Consider the following 19,263-nt stretch of genomic DNA (forward strand, 5'->3'; position numbering starts at 1 on the left):
TGGTAGCTGGAGACAAGATAGGGTAGATGGGGAACATTTTTTCACTATTAATAACCTTATTCCAGGAGGCCTTATCAGTGGGGCCTGGCCATGCATTCAAGCGTGCTCTCTTCAAACTGGCCTTATATTCAAGTTTACACTTTTGTTTCACAGAGAAAACAACTCCGGACGAATATCCACAAACGTAGCCAAATTTGGCTTTTTGCTTAGCACGTTTAAACGAACGTGTTTTAAACGAAACGAACGCAAATTTAAACGAGTTGTCGAAACTTGGTAAAACATTATTAGAAACAATTAAAAATTTTAAAGGACCTAATTTAGTCCCTTGAGGTACTCAACAGGAAATCGAAGAAAAATCTGATGAACCCCATTAGGGAGGACAATACAATGTTTACAGTCAGACAAACAAGAGCTAAGAGCTCATATGGCTTTTGTGACGAGGTCGGAAGAGCCAAGAGCTCATATTGTATGAGCTCTAGCAAAAGTCTAAGAATCAATAGACTGATTTAAAAGAAATCAGAGGCTTAATGCCAGTCGGGATTTAAAATAAGAGGTCTGAGACACGAGGTTCTTCAAAATATCAAAATTCATTAAGATCATGAAGTAATGGAGCCCCTTATGCATCTTTAGATTGGTTTAGACTATCATGTATGTTATTCGCGGATTATATAGCTCTGCTGGCAGACAGTAGAGAAAATTATCAGAAGCAATTAGATATGACAAAAATATTTTGAAATGAAGAATTTAGAGTTGAACGTTAAGAAGTCGGTTGCAATAGTATTTAGGAGCAAAGAGACTATTGATTCTGAGGTTCATTTAAATTTTGGAGGAATGAGGTTAGAGGTTATTTCTAGGAGCATTTAGATATAATAAGAAATTATTTAGAAAGGAAAGGTTTAGAGTTTAATGTCGAGAAGTCAGCAGTATTAGAATTCAGAAGCAAAGGGAATATTCATTCCAAGGTTGATCTTAATTTTGGAGGAATGATGTTAAATGTTAAAGAAGAATTTGTTTATTTGGGTGTTAAGTTTAGAGCATTAAGAGGGATATCCAGACAGGTAGAAGATTGTAATTTAAGGGGTAATGGGCTAATTAAGATGCTTTTGAGAAGTAATTTAGGTCAGCTAGCTGACATGAGGATTCAGAAAAGATTTTTACAGACAAAAGTAGCTTCTAGTTTACATTGAGGTTCTGAGGTTTGGGGTTTTGCTAAAGCAGCTAAGTTAAAAGTCATTCAGCTAAGATATTTTAATTGGATTTTAGGCTTGAAAGGTTCATTTAGTTCAGTGGTACTGAAGGGAGATATAGGGCTTTTCACTTTGAGGAGCGTTATTTTTGTTAGAATGATAAAATTCTGGGAGAAAACAATTTGGCTACCTAGAGTTTGGCTTCTTAAGTCAGCTTATTTGGAGAGCTTGAAGGACGGTAGACGTGATTCATGGCCAAATAAGATCAAGAAAATACTGGACCTTTTTGAGATATGGAGTGAGATAAAGGCCCACGGGGGAAAGCGTTTCAGTATGGAGGGAAGTTTAGCACACCCTAAATGACCAAGAAACCCAAGAGTGGCAAGCTCACAAGGACCAATCAGTCTTTGAGACTTTACTCCCAAGCTAATAAAGATTGGGAGGAGGAGGTTTATTTTAAATGTGGGTTGAATAAACAGGATTTGAAGAATTTGTTGTTGAGAGGGTATAGTTTGGATTTAGGTGAGATAATTTTTTGTTGGGATAGCTTAAGCTGACAGCTGGGCCCTATTTTCGCCTTATGTGTGGTTATGTGAATGAGAATTTATTTATTCTGTATCCAAGTGTGAAGAGCTGTCTGAGTTGCAGAATGAAAGTTTAGGACGAGTGTTTGGGAGTGATTGATGGTTAATTGAGCAGATGGGTGAGGGGATTGAATGTGCTATTAAACTGTTGTGTAAGCTCTTTCATTTAGGGATCAAACATAAGGAATTATGTTATAGGGGATAGCTTGTTCTGGTTTTTAGAATTTAAATTTTATTATGATTGGTGTTTGTTGGTTGAAATGTTGAAACTTTTTGTGTTTCTTTTCTGCCTTTTATTTGTTCTTTTTTGTTTATATTATCTAAAGTTGTATTTTATTTCTGAGCTCTGTTTGTAAACTGTATTCTGTGTTGCTATGGTCTGCAGGCTTTTTGCAATATATCTTATGATAATATTCTCTATTCTGTCAACATAGCTAACAAGTTTTGAGTCATCAGCATAGAGCCTTTGTTCTTCAGTATTTTTGGCATGCCATTTATGTTTATGTCAAATAAAGTGGGACCAAAGACTGTGCCCTGGGGTACCACTCAACAGTAGCCACTCAAGGAAAGAACAACTTTCCATCTTCACCAAATACTCTTAAAGTCTGTTTCCTATCTGTTAGAAACTTGATCAGCCACTCAATTAAATCAAAATTCTATCTACAGCTTCATGTTTGATTTGGAGCCTTTTAACACGGGGTTTGTCAGATTCCTTGGCCAAGACCAGTGCAATGATGTCAGCTGGAAACCCTGGCCTTGAAAGTCAATGAAATAATCATTGGTATCAACCAAGTTTGTTTCAACTGACTGGCCAGACCTAAAGCCATGTTGGCATGATAAGAATAGTTTGCTGCTTGTCAAGTGTTTTAAAATGTCAGCATTAAATATCCCTTCTGTTAGCTTTCTGATTTTGGAAGTTTTGCTGATTGGTCAGTAAATGCTTACATCCTCTTTGCAGCCACCCATGTGAGTAGAGGTTATATTACCTGTATGCCAGTAAGTTTGTAGTTTGAATCATCACATAATCTTATTTCTCTCAATTTTAGGTTTTGATATGGCTCTTTACTCTCCTATAAAATAAGTTCTTGTCCAGAAAATGTTCTTTCGAAAATCAAGATATTCATTTAGTACTCCTGCTCTCTAGAAGGAAACATTATAAAATTCTGGACACTACTTCAAACATTCTAAAATTTTGGCTTATATCATTCCTAAATGTGAACTGCTTCACTTTGCCCCCTCCTCTAAGCGAATAAATATGTAATTCAAACTAAGTATAGTCATTATATTTTAGTAATAAAACTCTTTTCTTTCTATTAATTTGGCAGCAACCTGTAAACAAGAAACAGAAAGAAAAGAGTTGCACTTTGAAAGTGCAAATAGTATACCTAACTTGGGCTATATATTTATCCATTAAGGATAGATTGGGTGGGGGATGGTTTGTGAAGCAGCTTGAATTGGCAAATGGTTCAGGTAAGTATTTTAGAATGGGTGTTTGTATGATATACTCCCTGCAGTAGCTGCAGCTCAAGTTGTTCATGCATTGACACACTGTAAACTGGTTTCTTTTGCTAGTTTCTTTCAACTTAGTGCTTAAAAAGACAAAGAGAATTGACAGAATATATGGGAAATATATGATTTGGGCTATATATTTGCACATTAGGGGGTGGGAGTAAAGTATTTGGACAGTGTGAAGTCAGAAAATACACCAAAACATATACCCCAATAATTATAGCTAACACACTTTGCATGCAGACCCACTATACTTTGGCCCCACCTCCCCCCTAATGTGGAGTATTTATTTCCAAGTATTACATTTTTATCATACTTATGTGTATTTTATTAGGATTAACCTAACTTCACTTGTTTAGCTGCAGGGGTATATCATCCAAGTACCTTAGAATGTTTTAAAATAGCTTCCAGAATTTTGTAATATTTCTTTCTGGAGAGTAGAGTACTAAACTAACACCAAAATTAATGACAATAACAGGTATTAATTTCATCAAATGGCATTTTCTTATATATTATCATACAAAACACTCAGTTCATTCATGATATCAGTGTACAGCTGTAGCTGTTGAGCAGGAAACAAAACATGATTCTGAAAAGAGCTTTAACAATCCTAAAAGACTTACTTACGTCATTCTTAAAAGTAATTCAATTTACTCCCCCCAACCCCCTGAACATACAACTATATAGCCTAGATTATAGCCTACATTTTCAATGTATATTCTGTTTCTTGTGTTTATCAATACTGATTCAATTTACAGGTATTAAGTTGAAACAAAATTGATGTGTGGCAAAATTCATGGGATATATATAATTTGAGCTATATATATATATATATATCTGCATATAAGAGGGGGATGGGTTTGTAAGATAAAATGAAATACTTTTAGGAATATAAGAAATAAGAAAGCATTTCAGGATTTATCAAAAAAATTTCTGAGTTTTATAGTGTTTCTGGGTAAACTTCTAGTTAGTTGACTTCTTGCTATCTCAGAAAGGGTTTAGGTTAGGAAAATGAAACTTTCAGGGATGAATCTAAAGATTAAAGTATGTCATTTGAAGGTATTTTGAAGCAACTACCTCCACTCTTTCTCCCTCTAGAGGGCCCTGACCTTTGATGACCTTTAAAAATATGTGTGTTATAAAAGTGAAACCTTGCAAAATAGATCTTCTGCTTAATTGAAGTACAACAGAATTGTTTTCAGCTTCACAACTTTGCTCAATTCTATTTTAATAAGGTTTTAAAGATATGCACATACATTTCCAGAATTTTGAAAAAAAAACATGGGATATGGCTCAAAATTCTACTCAAATAACAGAAATTGCATTTTCAGAACTAAAGGCAGAGAAAAAGCAACTAGTAACTGAAAATTAAGGTAAAACATTGTTTGTCAAAATTTCAATAGGTATGGACCTGTCATGTAGGCAAATATCAGGGCCCTCTAGAGGGAGAAGGAGTGGAGGTGGGTACTTTAAAATACCTTCCTGGGACATACTTTAGCCTGTAGACCCATCCCTGAAAGTTTCATTTTTCCTAACCTAAACCCTTTCTGAGATAGCAAGAAGTCAATTAACTAGAATTTTCCCCTTATCTGTTATAACACATATGTTAAGTTCTTTATTAAATGGTTTATGAATATTATACTGGCATGTTAATAAATTGAAAGGGAGTAGCCGATCCGGACTAGTCCCAGTTAAAGATAGAAATGGGGTCACAATTAGTGATAAGGAAAAAGTTAAAGAAAGATGGGTGGAACATTTTGAGAATGTGCTAAACCAAGATACAGTTGCAGGAAAAGATTTACATGAAAATGAAAAAGTTTGTGATACCTTGGATGTGAAGGAAGATTTGTTTAGTGAGGAAGAATTAGCAACAGTACTAGAAGGATTAAAAAATAATAAGGCCCCAGGTGCTGATAGTATGATTAATGAGTTCCTTAAATATGGTGGCTCTGAGGTTAGGAATAAGCTACTGAAGATTATGAACATGATTTTTGAAAAAGGGGAAGTACCCAATGATTTTAGGAAAACCTTAATTAAACCACTGTATAAGAAAGGTGACAAGAGTGAATGTCGGAATTATCGAGGCATTAGTCTGGTCTCTGTTGGTAGCAAATTACTTACTAATATGACCGTTTTTAGACTGAGAAATACTGTGGACAAAGTGTTAAGAGAAGAACTGTGTGGTTTTAGAAATGATAGAGGATGTGTCGACCATGTTTTCACTCTTAAGTTAATAATTGAGAAGTCCCTTCGTTGTCAAACACCTTTGGTCCTTAGTTTTATCGATTATGAGCAAGCTTTCGATTCTGTTGATAGAACAGCGTTAACAAAGGTCTTATCGTTATATGGTATACCAGAAAAATACATTAAAGTGATTTGCGCTATGTACGAGAATAATACTGCTGCGGTTAAGGTAGGAAATGAGGTTAGCAACTGGTTTTGTATTAAATCAGGAGTTAAGCAGGGTTGTGTTCTATCCCCCTTTATATGGATCATTTTGATGGACTTCGTCTTAAGGAGCACAGGAAAGGCAATTGGAGACCATGGAATCAAATGGGGAGGAAGAATGCTCCTGGACTTAGATTATGCTGATGATTTAAGCATATTAGATGAAAGTGTGAGCAAAATGAATGAATTTTTAGAGGTTTTACGAGTTCAGGGTGCTAAAATAGGCTTGAAAATTAATGTTAAGAAGACTAAGTCACTAAGGTTAGGAATAAGTGAAGATGAACAGGTGACCTTAGGTAACGAAAAGATTGATCAGGTTGGGAGCTTCAGTTACCTTGGTAGTATTATTAGTAAAGATGGTGGGAGCAGTGAAGATGTTAAAAGTAGAATAGCTAAAGCTCTGGGTGTTTTTTCACAGTTAAAAAAAGTTTGGAAGAATAGAAAGATAAGCCTACAAACCAAGATTAGAATATTGGAAGCTACAGTGATGACAGTGGTCAAATATGGCTCTGAAGTATGGACACTCCGAAAAGCAGATGAAAATTTACTAGATGTTTTCCAGAGAAATTGCCTACGGATTGTTCTGGGTACCCGGCTGACTGACCGTATTTCAAACAGTAGGTTGTACGAAAAGTGTGGTTCAATCCCGCTTTCTGGGGCTATAATGAAAGAAAGGTTGAGATGGCTAGGCCACGTTCTACGGATGAAGGATGACAGATTACCGAAGATTGTCCTTTTTGGCCAACCGTCTGGGGCTACACGGAAAGCAGGTCGTCCTTGTCTGGGTTGGGAGGATGTCATAAATAAGGATTTAAAGGAAATGGGAACTTCCTGGGAGGGTGTAAAGAGGGAGGCTTTAAATAGATTAGGTTGGAGGAGGAGCGTGCGTAGCTGTGTTGGCCTCAGGCGGCTTGGTGCTGCAGTGAGTTATTAGTAGTAGTAGTAGTAGTAGGCTATATTAGCAGGGGCAGCAGTAAAGTATTAGAACTTTTCTTACTTCATAATATGCAGAATATTTATACCTAACAAAAATGCATGCAGAACTGCTAACTTTTACTCCCCCTCCCTAATGTGCAAATAAATAGCCCAAATTTGTGTCTAAAGCAGCCTAGGCTATTCTATTTTCAACATATTTTGATATGTCATTAAGATTGGTCAGAGAAACACACTCTACTTAGAAGAAGAACTTAATATAGACACTGCAACAGATATGTACCATATTTCCTTCTCAACAGCCCCAATTGTAAACTGATAGCTAACTCATTTCTGTACAACTTTCTCTAGAAAAAATAGTATTAAACAAGAGATATATACTATCTTACTGGAGGAGTCAAACTCTTGTCACTTTAGTAAATATAGTTTAAATAAATTTTTCAGTAAAATTACTGAGATACAGAGGGTTAATTTGGGTAAGAATTACCAGGAGGGGCTGAGTAAAACTACAGATGATGATTTCCATGGGGCTGAACTGAATAAGAGTTAATGATATGAACTATATGGTTCTTTAAAGGTTGAACTATATATGAGCTGAGTTAAACCGAGGTCAAGTTGCATAAAGTTGACTTGAATGAGGATTAAGTTAAGCAGTGGTTGAAGTTTAATGAGGGTTGAGATGAACGGCACCTTGAAACATAATCTGACTAGAATTTAAAAGGTAACCTGAATAAAATTCCTATTTCTTTTAATAGCTTTTGCAAAAACCATTGATGAACAATTTGCATTTGATGATGCCTTCTTCTGTTTTCTCCTTGTCCTTAATAAAAAGTTAGGCCCAATAGTGCACTTAAAATTTACTGCTCTAAGACAGCATCTTGTTTGTTTTTTAAAGTTCTTTTATTAGATGTCAGTAAAGGAATATGGATTTTAAGAGTAGTTTTTCAAAGGGAATACATGTTAATTAATGCCGATTCACGACGTAGGTTGTCCGAAATTAATGAAAACATGCTACATAAACATTCAAAAAATAAAATGAATGTTTTTACAGACGGATTTAAAAAAATGTTTTCTATTATCAGGAAAAATCGAAATCTTTTCGGACTGAAAATAAAAGCCGGGGCAGTCGGGACAAAAAAAAAGTCGTTTTCGAGGAACTGCGAAATGTGTCTTGACTGTCGCGTACTTTCAATTTCTAGTTTAAAAGTTTAATATATTTGTAAGAAGTCTTTGCATTGGAATATTCTGTTGCAAACCATAACTTTCCTTTATTGACTTCAATAGGTGGTTATTACATCTGCATTGTAAATTATTACATCGGTAGAACACAGCGAAACATAAAAAAAGGTTTACAACAGCACAAAGAAGGTATAACAAAACTAATACTGATAGTTGTTCAGCATCTTTTGACCCGGCTTTAGTAATGCTAATTTTGATAATCCTAGCCATTCTTTACGATTTGACAAAACAATTCTAATTATTATTGACTGGGAATTAAAAAATTGTCAGTGAAGAAACTGAAGTTTAACTAAATTCCAATTATAATACATTCTTAATTGCAAGCTTGGGTGAGTACAAACTTAGCTCTATGTACAAAAATTTTATTTATAAAAATTATTTAATGCGAGATAAAATACAATCAGCAGCCAATCAAAATGAACCCAATCCAATCAAAATGAAAGAACTTACACAACAGTTTAATAGCAAATTCAATCCCCTCACCCATATGCTCAATTAACTATCAATCACTCCCAAACACTCGTCCTAAACTTTCATTCTGCAACTCAGACAGCTCTTCACACTTGGATACAGAATAAATAAATTATCATTCACATAACCACTCATAGGGCAAAAATAAGGCTCAGCTGCCAGCTTAAGCTTTCCCAAAAAGAATTCTCTCACCTAAATCCAAACTATACCCTCTTAACAACAAATTCTACAAATCCTTTTTATTCAACCCACATTTAAAATAAACCTCCTCCTCCCAACCTTTATTAGCTTGGGAGTAAAGTCTCAAAGACTGATTGGTCCTTGTGAGCTTGCCACTCTTGGGTTTCTTGGTCATTTAGGGTGTGCTAAACTTCCCTCCATACTGAAACGCTTTCCCCCATGGGCCTTTATCTTCACTCCATATCTACTAAAGGCCACAAAGGTCCAGTATTTTCTTGATCTTATTTGGCCATGAATCACGTCCGCCGTCCTTCAAGCTCTCCAAATAAACTGACTTAAGAAGCCAAACTCTAGGTAGCCTAGTTGTTTTCTCCCAGAATTTCATCATTCTAATCAAAATAACGCTCCTTAAAGTGAAAAATCCCATATCTCCTTTCAGTACCACTGAACTAAATAAATCCTTCAAGCCTAAAATCCTATTAAAATATCTTAGCTGAACGACTTTTAACTTAGCTGCTTTAGCAAAACCCCAAATCTCAGAACCCCAATGTAGAATAGAAGCTAATTTTGTCTGTAAAAATCTTTTATGGATCCTCATGTCAGCTAGCTGACCTAAATTACTTCTCAAAAGCATCTTAATTAACCCATTACCCCTTAAATTACAATCTTCTACATGCCTGGATATCCCCTTTAATGTATTAAACTAAACACCCAAATAAACAAATTTTTCTTTTACATTTAACATCATTCCTCCAAAATTAAGATCAACCTTGGAATAAATATTCCCTTTGCTCCTAAATTCTAGTACTGCTGACTTCTCGACACTAAACTCTAAACCTTTCATTTCTAAATAATTTTTTATTATATCTAATTGCTCCTAGAAATAACCACTAACCTCATTCCTCCAAAATTAAAATGAACCTCAGAATCAACAGTCTCTTTGCTCCTAAATACTATTACAACTGACTTCTTAACGTTCAGCTCTAAATTCTTCATTTCAAAATATTTTTTTGTCATATCTAATTGCTTCTGATAAATTTCTCTACTGTCTGCCAGCAGAGCTATATCATCTGCGAATAACATACATGATAGCCTAAACCAATCTACAGATGCATAAGGGGCTTCATTACTTAATGATCTTAATGCATTTTGATATTTAGAAGAACCTCATGTCTCATAGCTCTTATTTTAAGTCCCGACTGGCATTAAACCTCTGATTTCTTTTAAATCAGTCTATTGATTCTTAGAATTTTGCTAGAGCTCATACAATATGAGCTCTTGGCTCTTCCGACCTCTTCGCAAAAGCCATATGAGCTCTTAGCTCTTGTTTGTCTGACTGTAAACATGGTATTGTCCTCTCTAATGGGGCTCATCAGGTTTTCCTTCGATATCCTGTTGAGCACCTCAAGGGACTAAATTAGGTCCTTTAGAATTTTTAATTGTTTCTAATAATGTTTTACAAAGTTTAGTCAACTCGTTTAAATTTGCGTTCGTTTCGTTTAGAACACGTTCGTTTAAACGTGCTAAGCAAAAAGCAAAATTTTGGCTACGTTTGTGGATATCATGTGACCAACCATCGTCCGGAGTTGTTTTCTCTGTGAAACAAAAGTGTAAACTTGCATTTAAGGCCAGTTTGAAGAGAGCACGCTAGATTGCATGGCCAGGCCCCACCTATAAGGCCTCCTGAAATAAGGTTATTAATAATGAGAAATGTTTCCAATCTACCCTATCTTGTCTCCAGCTAGCTAATTCTGTTGACCATTATAAGTGTGTGTTCAGTGTATTTAATAGTTTTCTTCAGTCTTTTTATTATAAGTTGATTAAACCGCTTTTACCATACCGTCTCCTGCAGGTTCACGTCAAGCCTGTAGCAATATATGAAATTCGCCGCGCTTGAAGAAAAATTAAGCGTTCAAATAGCCTTGATGGTGACGGCCTTTCTTACCGATTTTTTTCTTATGATTTTCCTGCTTTACTTAACCATCTACAAATATTTTTCCAGTCTTGCTTAGCACAGTTGCATGTTCCTGATAGTTTCCTTTGTGGCCGTGTAACATCTATTCAAAAGCGAAACAAGGACCCCACATCATGTGTAAATTATGGTTCCATTACGGTATTGTGTTTTTTTAAGTAAGTTGCTTGAACATTTGTTACTACCAGAAATTGAGTCGAATTGGGATTTTACGCCTTTTCAATTTGGTTGTCGGAAAAGTTTCGGTTGCTCCCATGCACATCATGTTTTAAGCCGACTCATGAAAGATGCCGTAAAAACTAAAATGTCTTTATACTGTCTTACTGTTGATATTTCTGGAGCTTTTGACAATATTGTGCACTCTCAGGCTCTATTTTCCCTTGCGTGCTATTTTTCTTGTTGCCCGGACTCGCCGTGGATTGCTTTCTAATTTTACTATATTAACTACTGAACTATCTAAGACTGGACTGTCAGTTAATGCGTCTAAATGCGAGTTTATTTGTTTTAATAGCCCTTATGCGTTCGCCCCATTCGTTGCTGGGACTGCAGTTCTACCATGTTCTTCTTTAGTTAGTTGGCTTGGTCTGTGTTTATACACAAAAAAAATAATTGCTTGATTTGGTTTAATAGATGTGCCTTCTCGGATTAGGTCTTCCAGTGATGATTTATGTAGAAAGACTATCAACTTTATTCACGTTTATGACCCCTGCTGCCTTTTTTCCATATTGGTACTGGTTAGTTAGTCCATTTTCTTTTTTGTTAGTTTGAATTTTTTTCTTCGCTGTTTATCATTTTTGTTTTGTTTATTTATAATACTCCATACTTTGTGTTTTTTATACTTTTACGGGTAATAAAGTTAATTTATTCATTCATTACTTAACCTTTGTGAAACCCCTAATGCGTTGGACGTTACACTTGACTCACTCATTAAATATTTGAAGAATGATCTTGATAATGTTAAACTCAACTTAAGCATACCCAAAAACAGTTTCATGCTATTCTTTTTTTTTAAATATACCCCTTATAACTAAGGACCTTTCCATACCAAATTTAAATATGGGTAAACTGCCTGGTGTGCAGTTGGACAGCGACCTCAAATGGAAGTCCCACACTTCCCACTTATTTAAATCTGGTAGTTTTTCCCTTAAATCTGTCTCCCTTCTCAAACAGTTCTCCATATCAGTCCAGAACCTTAAAATAATTTATTCTTCTAATATAAGAGCCTGTCTTGAATATGCTTTCCCTGTTTGGCACCCTAGGTTGACCAAAGATCAATGTTCTAAAATTGAAAGTATTCAAAAAAGAGCAATACAAGTTACCACCCCCCCCTCAAAGAAATTCCTTCAATCCTTCCAAATATAAGATTCAATGCTTGTAGAGCTCCAAATACCCAATTTAACTTGTGTCCCCAAATGTTGACCATGACGTATTAAAACGCTTTTGTACCCTATTTTATTTCCCATTTTAATAATTGATTTAAATTTGTGTTTTGTGGTTATCCACTAACATATGTTTTATCATTTTAATTGTTCTGGCGTGCTAATGCTAGGTTTTGTGCTATTTTAGCCAATATATAGTATTCTATTTTACTAGTGGTCTTGAAAGTGTAGTTAATACCCTTGGCCACTTCTAAGATATTACAGATACACCCTTTTGATAAACTGGATGCACATGGTCTTTTTTGATTTAATGTAACACCCCACTGTTCAATATACCCTTAAGTTGTCAACTCAATGCCCTCAGCTGTTCTTCAGATGTTGCTTATTTACTCTTTGGATAATCAGCTTGCACATAGTGTGTTTTGAATCTGTTCAACATCCCACTCAACATTTTCTGAAAGTAGTTACTAGTTGATGTAGTAGCATTCGAAAGCAGTTGCAGTTGCAGCAAGTCACATTTGTGGCCAAAGTATTAGTACTGGCAAAGAAAGTGTCAAGATATGGGCAACTGTTTGAGAAGGGAGAAAGATTTAAGGGAAAAGCTACCAGATTTGAATAAGTGGCTATAATTGTTGTAAAAAACGATGTTAATAAAGAACTACTAAAACTCTACCATAAAGAAAGGGGGTACAGTCCCCCTTCTAGCTTACAGGATAATTTTTGTTCCTTTAAAGATTTAATGTCGTGGTTTATTTTTATTTGAAAATAATTTTTCTTTGTGTTCAATAAATTTAAAAATCACATTAAAAACATAGCCAATGAAATTGGTTTAAGCATTGTAACATGCTTCCTTTTTTGAATTGGAGGCAACGCTAAAGAATCATAAAAAGTCACAAGGCTTCAGCGTAAATTTTTTTTTCCCCAGGGGCACTTCGTATGGAAGCGGTGGTCGTATAAACTTCAGAGTGGGGTCATTCGATTGAAAATTGAAAATTCTAGTGCCCTTTAAAACAGTCAAAAGTCAATGGAGGGCAACCAGTCCCCCAAACCCACTTCGCTCAAAACAGTTAAGAGGCAAAGTAACTATTCCTCCTGGGTTGAAAAAACCCCTACAACGCCCGGGCAAGGACTTTCAAGTTTCGCAAGTTACCCATTGTTACCATATGAGTTTGTTTATGGAAGGGGGGTGATCGCATAAACTTTGGAGGTGGCTCATTCGATTGAAATTCAGAAGTTTTAGTGCTCTTTTTACGAGTAAAAAAGGATCAGAGTTTCAACTCAATACCCTCTGTCGTTCTTAAGATATTGCAGAACCTACTTTTTGATAAATTGGATGTACATAGTGCGTTTTATTTAGTTTAACATCTCTTTTCCCCACAAAAAACCTTATATGTTAACAATGGACAACTTGCATAAATTGCAGCCCTTGCCCTGGGGGCTATGTGGTGTATTGTCAAACCCGAAGGCATAGGTATTTGACCTTCGGATTATTTTGGATATTATTTTGGAAATTGCTCAAAATGTTGATCAGCTGCATTTAGAGGAAAAGAGCATGGGGGAGGGGCTGTTAAAAAGGGCACTAGACCTTTCGATTTCCAATCGAATGAGCCTTTTCAGAAGTTTATGTGACCATCCCTTCTTTATAAAGTTCCTCTGGGGGAAAACATAATAAAATGAATCCTATTGACCCTTTACTGTAGGCAACGCTATAGCATTGCTCTTTTTTTCAACTTTGCTCTTTAGTTCCATAGGAATTTTTTTTCTTTTACTAGTATTTTGGAAGGCACTTGCTAATTAAATGACTTGCAATTACCAACTGCGCTCCCATAATTTTGATTCCTTTAAAGATTTAATGTCACGGTTTATTTTCATTTGAAAATAATTTTTCTTTGTGTTCAATAGATTTAAAAATCACATTAAAAAAAACCTTATAACTATGTCTTTGGGGACAACTTACTCCCCCGCAGTCCCCGTGGGAGGGGCCACAGGGGCTTCCAATGGTTATTTGGAAGTGTACATACGTTTTCAGGGGGAATTTTAGGTTGGGAGAGGAGTTGAGAAGAGGGGAATATGTTGGGGGAAATTTTCTTGGAGGAATTTGTCATGGGGGAAGAAAATTTTCATGAAGGGAGCGCAGGATTATCTAGCATTATTTAAAAAAATACAATGAAAAAATAGATATGAAAAAGTTCTTTCAACTGAAAGTAAGGAGAAGTATTAAAATTTAAAACGAACAGAAATTATTATGCATATGATGGGCTCACCTCCGGCTAATACCTCGCTCTTTTTAAAGCTAAAGTATTTTTAGTAATTTCAACTGTTTATTCTACGGCTTTTGTGATTCAGGGGTCATTCTTAAGAAATTGGAACAAAATTTAAGCTTTTGTGTAAAGAGCGAGGTTCTGACGAGGGGGTGAACCCCTGTGTATACGTAATAAAACATGAGAATAGTTCGCTATGTAAGCTAATTTGTAAGTTACGTATATCTTTTACTAATAAAACATTCATAAAAAATTAAAAGTTCTAGTTGCATTTTTTAGTAACCAAAAATCGGAGGGCATTTAGGCCTCTCCCCCGCTCCTTTTTTTCTCAAAATCATTCGATCAAAACTATGAGAAAGCCATTTGGCAAAAAATAAATAAATATGCAAATTTCGTTTTAATTATTCATCTGCGGAGAGCCAAAATCAAAACATGCATTGATTCAAAAACGTTCAGAAATTAAATATATAGAAAAACAAGTTTTTTTTAAAGGAAAGTAAGAAGCGACATTAAGACTTAAAACGAACAGAAATTACTTCGTATATGAAAGGGGAGATAATTCCTCATCAACACCCCGCTCTTTACGCTAAAGTTTTTTTTACTGTTTTAAAAAGTAGAGCTAGGAGAAAGAGTCAAACTTTAGCATAAAGAGCGGGGCGTTGATGAAGAAGCATCTCTTTTCCCGCTATTTCTGATGAAATTGGATCTATTTTTGCTAACTGACCATTCATTAGGGTAAGCATTGCCATTATTCGATATTTGCATCATTGGAGATATGGCTATCCCCTAGAATTTGGCCTTGTGTATACATTCCTTGGAATGAAATGAACAAATTCAAAGCTCTACTTTTCACAGGTCTTGCCAATACGGATACAATTATGTGCCACTACAATCCTTATTATTGCCAATATATATATAAATATATATATATATATATATATATATATATATATATATATATATATATATATATATATATATATATATATATATATATATATATATATATATATATGTTTTTAACTATGTAAAACTTGCGAATATACAATATTCTTCGCTGTCCCATTGTCTGTGCATATAAATAGCTTGTCAAGTTTACCGACTCTTGAACATGCAACATATAATTGTCCATGGGAAAAACAATCCGTATTCAGATCTATACCTCATTATTCTAATGATTGCCCTTGAGCTTTGTTGATGGTAATTACTAATCGAACATTCCTTGTGTCCCCGTCGTCATTTATATATCCCCCTGTGTCCCCCGGTGTCCCCGTTGTAGTTGTATCCCTGTGTCCCGGTAGTCATTTATATTCCCTGTGTCCCGGTCGTTATTTGTGTCCCGGTGTCCCAGTCTGTAATTTCTCTTTGAGTGTCCCGGTCGTCATTTATATTCCCTGTGTCCCGGTTTCCCGGTCGTCATTTGTGTCCCGGTGTCCCGGTCTGTAATTTCTCTTTTAGTGTCCTGGTCGTCATTTATATTCTCTGTGTCCCGGTCGTCATTTGTGTCCCGGTGTCCCGGTCTGTAATTTTGTCAGTCGACAAACATGACGTCAGTCGACAAACAACTTCATGACGACATAATGCTCAATCCTTATAATGACGTCAGTCGACAAACATGACGTCAGTCGACACACAAACATGACGTCAGTCAACAGACAAACAACTTATTTTTATATATTGTCTTATTTTAATAATGCCGAAAGTTCAATTTATGCAGCGGAAAAAACTTCACCCAATTTATTCAGTGACGTCAGATATTGAATGAATCAGATACTGAATGAATAATTATAATAGTTTATAAGACGTAAAAGTTTTCTCACTATTTCTTAACTATTGAAAAAATTCAGTGTCTACTTAAATCAGAATAAAATCCTTTACCAACAACTGGTTTGAAACTGAGATTAATCCTTTTTAAAAGAACAGATAGATCTTAACCGTTCAACGACTGAATAACGACTGATCAATGATCAATGAGCAAATGAAACACAAACGAACAGAATCTATAATAAATAACCAAGTAAAACTCAAACGAGCAAAAATGTAAATAAATAGGGCTGACAACCCCCATGCCTTCTCAAGACCAGATCATAATTAGCACTTTAAGAAACCGAATGAATCTAGATTGACAGTTTAATAATCATTTACTTATATTTAATCTTTGAAGTCGTAATAATTTTTGATTTGTTAGACTTAAGAAATGAGATAATTTAAAATGTATTTTTATGGCACTTGGTATTAACCAAGTGACATATAGCAATCGCAGATTCTGTCGGTCTGTCGGTCTGTCTGTCTGCCGGTCCCGGTTTTGATACTTTAGGCACTTCCAGGTAAGCTAGGACGATGAAATTTGCCAAGCTTATCAGGGACCGGACCAGATTAAATTACAAATAGTCGTTTTCCCGATTTGACCATCTGGGGGGGGGGAGTGGGGGGCCGGTTAATTCGGAAAAAATAGAAAAAATGAAGTATTTTTAACTTATGAGCGGGTGATGGGATCTTAATGGAATTTGATGTTTGGAATGATATTGTGCGTCAGAGCTCTTATTACAAATCCCGACAGGATCCGATGACTTTGGGGGGAGTTGGAGGGGGGAAACCTAAAATCTTGGAAAACACTTAGAGTGGAGGGATCGGGATGAAACTTGATGGGAAAAATAAGCACAAGTCCCAGATACATGATGGATATAATCGAAACGGATCCACTCTCTTTGGGGTAGTTGGGGGGGGGTAATTCTGAAAAATTAAAAAAAATGAGGTATTTTTAACTTACGAACGGGTTATCGGATCTCAATGAGATTTGATGTTTAGAAGGATATCGTATCTTAGAGCTTTTATTTTAAATCCAGACCGGATCTGGTAACATTAGAGGGAAGTTGGGAGGGGGAAACCTAAAACTTGGAAAACACTTAGAGTGGAGGGATCGGGATGAAACTTGGTGGGAAAAATAAACACAAGTCCTAGACACATGATTGACATAAACGGAACGGATCCGCTCTCTTTGGGATAGTTGGGGGGTGGGGGGTTATTTCTGAAAAATTAGAAAAAATGAGGTATTTTTAACTTACGAACGGGTGATCGGATCTCAATGAAACTTGATATTTAGAAGGATATCGTGGCTCAGAGCTCTTATTTGAAACCTGACCAGATCTGGTGACATTGGGGGGGGGGGAGTTGGGAGGGGGAAACCTAAAACTTGGAAAACACTTAGAGTGGAGGGATTGGGATGAAACTTGGTGGGAAAAATAATCACGAGTCCTAGATACATGATTGACAATACTGGAACGGATCCGCTCTCTTTGGGGTAGTTGGGGGAGGGGTTAATTCTGAAAAATTAAAAAAAATGACGTATTTTTAACTTACGAACGGGTGATCGGATCTCAATGAAAATTTGATATTTAGAAGGATATCGTGTGTCAAAGCTCTTATTTTAAATCCTGACCGGATCTGGTGACATTGGGGGAAGTTTGGGGTGGGGGAACCTAAAATCATGGAAAACGCTTAGATTTGGGGGATCGGGATGAAACTTGGTGGGAAAAATAAGCTAAAGTCTTACATACGTGATTTACATAATTGGAACGGATCTGATCTATTGGGGGGGGGGGGAACGAATTCTGAAAAATAAGAAAAAATGACGTATTTTTAACTTACGAAGGACTGATCGGATCTTCATGAAACCTCATATTTAGAAGGACCTCGTAACTCAGATCTCTTATTTTAAATCTCAACCGGATCAAGCGTAATGGGGAGGGGGCAGTTGGGGGGACCGGAAATCTTAAAAAATACTTAAAGCGGTGAGATCAGGATAAAACTGGATGAGAAGAATAGAAACCTGTCTAAGATACTTGGCTGACATAACCGGACCGGATCTGCTCTCTTTGGTGGAATTGGGGGGGGGGGGGGTAGTTTTGAAAATTGAGGTATTTGTAACTTACGAAAGGGTGACCAGATTTTAATGAAATTTGATATTTAGAAGGATCTTGTGCTTTAAAGTACTAATTTTAAATTCCGACCAGATCCTGTGACATTGGTGGGAGTTGGAGGGGGAAATCGGAATTCTTGGAAAACGTGAAAATTGGGGTATTTTTATCTTACGAATAGATGATCGGATCTTAATGAAATTTGATTTTTAGAAAGAATTCATGTCTCAGAGCTCTTATTTCAAATCTGGACCAGATATTTTGACATTGGGGGGAGTTGGAGGGGGAAATCTTGGAAAAACACTTGGAGTGGAGGAATCGGGATGAAGCTTGGTGGATATAATAAACAAATGTCCTTGATACGTGATTGACCGAATCGTAGTGGATTCGATCTCTTTGGGGGAGTTGGGGGGAGGGGCTCAGTGATTTGGCGAGTTTGGTGCTTCTGGACGTGCTAGGACGATGAAAATTGGTAGTCGTGTCAGGGAGCTGCACAATTTGACTTGATAAAGTCGTTTTCCCCAGATTCGACCATTTGGGGAGCTAAAGGGAGAGGAAAAATTAGAAAAAAATTAGGTATTTATAACTTACGAGTGGGTGATCGGATCTTAATGAATTTTGATATTTAGAAGGACATCGTGACTCAGAGCTCTTATTTTAAATCCTGACCGGCATTAAGCCTCTTATTGTACTTTTTAAATCAATCTATTGATTCATAGAATTTTGTTAGAGCTCGTACCATATGATATCTTGGCTCTTAGCTCTTCTCGCCTCGTCACAAGTGCCATATGAGCTCTTAGCTCTTGTTTTTTCAGTAAAGTGCAAATTATATTCTGGTCTTCAGAAGGCAGGGGGGTTGTCCGCCCTATTCACGTTAATTTCTGCTCGTCTTGAATTTGACTCGGTTTTTATGGCACTTGGTATTAACCAAGTGACATATAGCAATCGCAAATTCTGTCGGTCTGTCGGTCCCGGTTTTGCTACTTTAGGCACTTCCAGGTAAGCTAGGACGATGAAATTTGGCGGGCGTATCAGGGACCGGACCAGATTAAATTAGAAATAGTTGTTTTCCCGATTTAACCACCTGGGGGGTGGATTGGGGCTCGTTAATTCGGAAAAATAGAAAAAATGAAGTATTTTTAACTCACGAACGGTTGATCAGATCTTAATGAAATTTGATGTT

At 36.2% G+C, this 19,263-nt stretch overlaps 1 protein-coding gene across 1 annotated transcript in view; it reads right to left on the reverse strand.

Moving 5' to 3' along the window:
* The window catches only part of LOC136033458 (protein O-linked-mannose beta-1,2-N-acetylglucosaminyltransferase 1-like), a 35,848-nt gene extending 24,147 nt beyond the window's left edge, over positions 1-11,701 (reverse strand). The window contains 3 exon segments of the mRNA XM_065714208.1: positions 7,388-7,526; positions 9,447-9,621; positions 11,542-11,701. Coding sequence (XP_065570280.1) covers positions 7,388-7,526; positions 9,447-9,621; positions 11,542-11,701 — 474 coding nt within the window.
* Positions 11,702-19,263: the final 7,562 nt, after the last annotated feature.

This window comes from Artemia franciscana, chromosome 12 (genome assembly GCF_032884065.1).
Source record: "Artemia franciscana chromosome 12, ASM3288406v1, whole genome shotgun sequence".
Lineage (NCBI taxonomy): Eukaryota > Metazoa > Arthropoda > Branchiopoda > Anostraca > Artemiidae > Artemia > Artemia franciscana.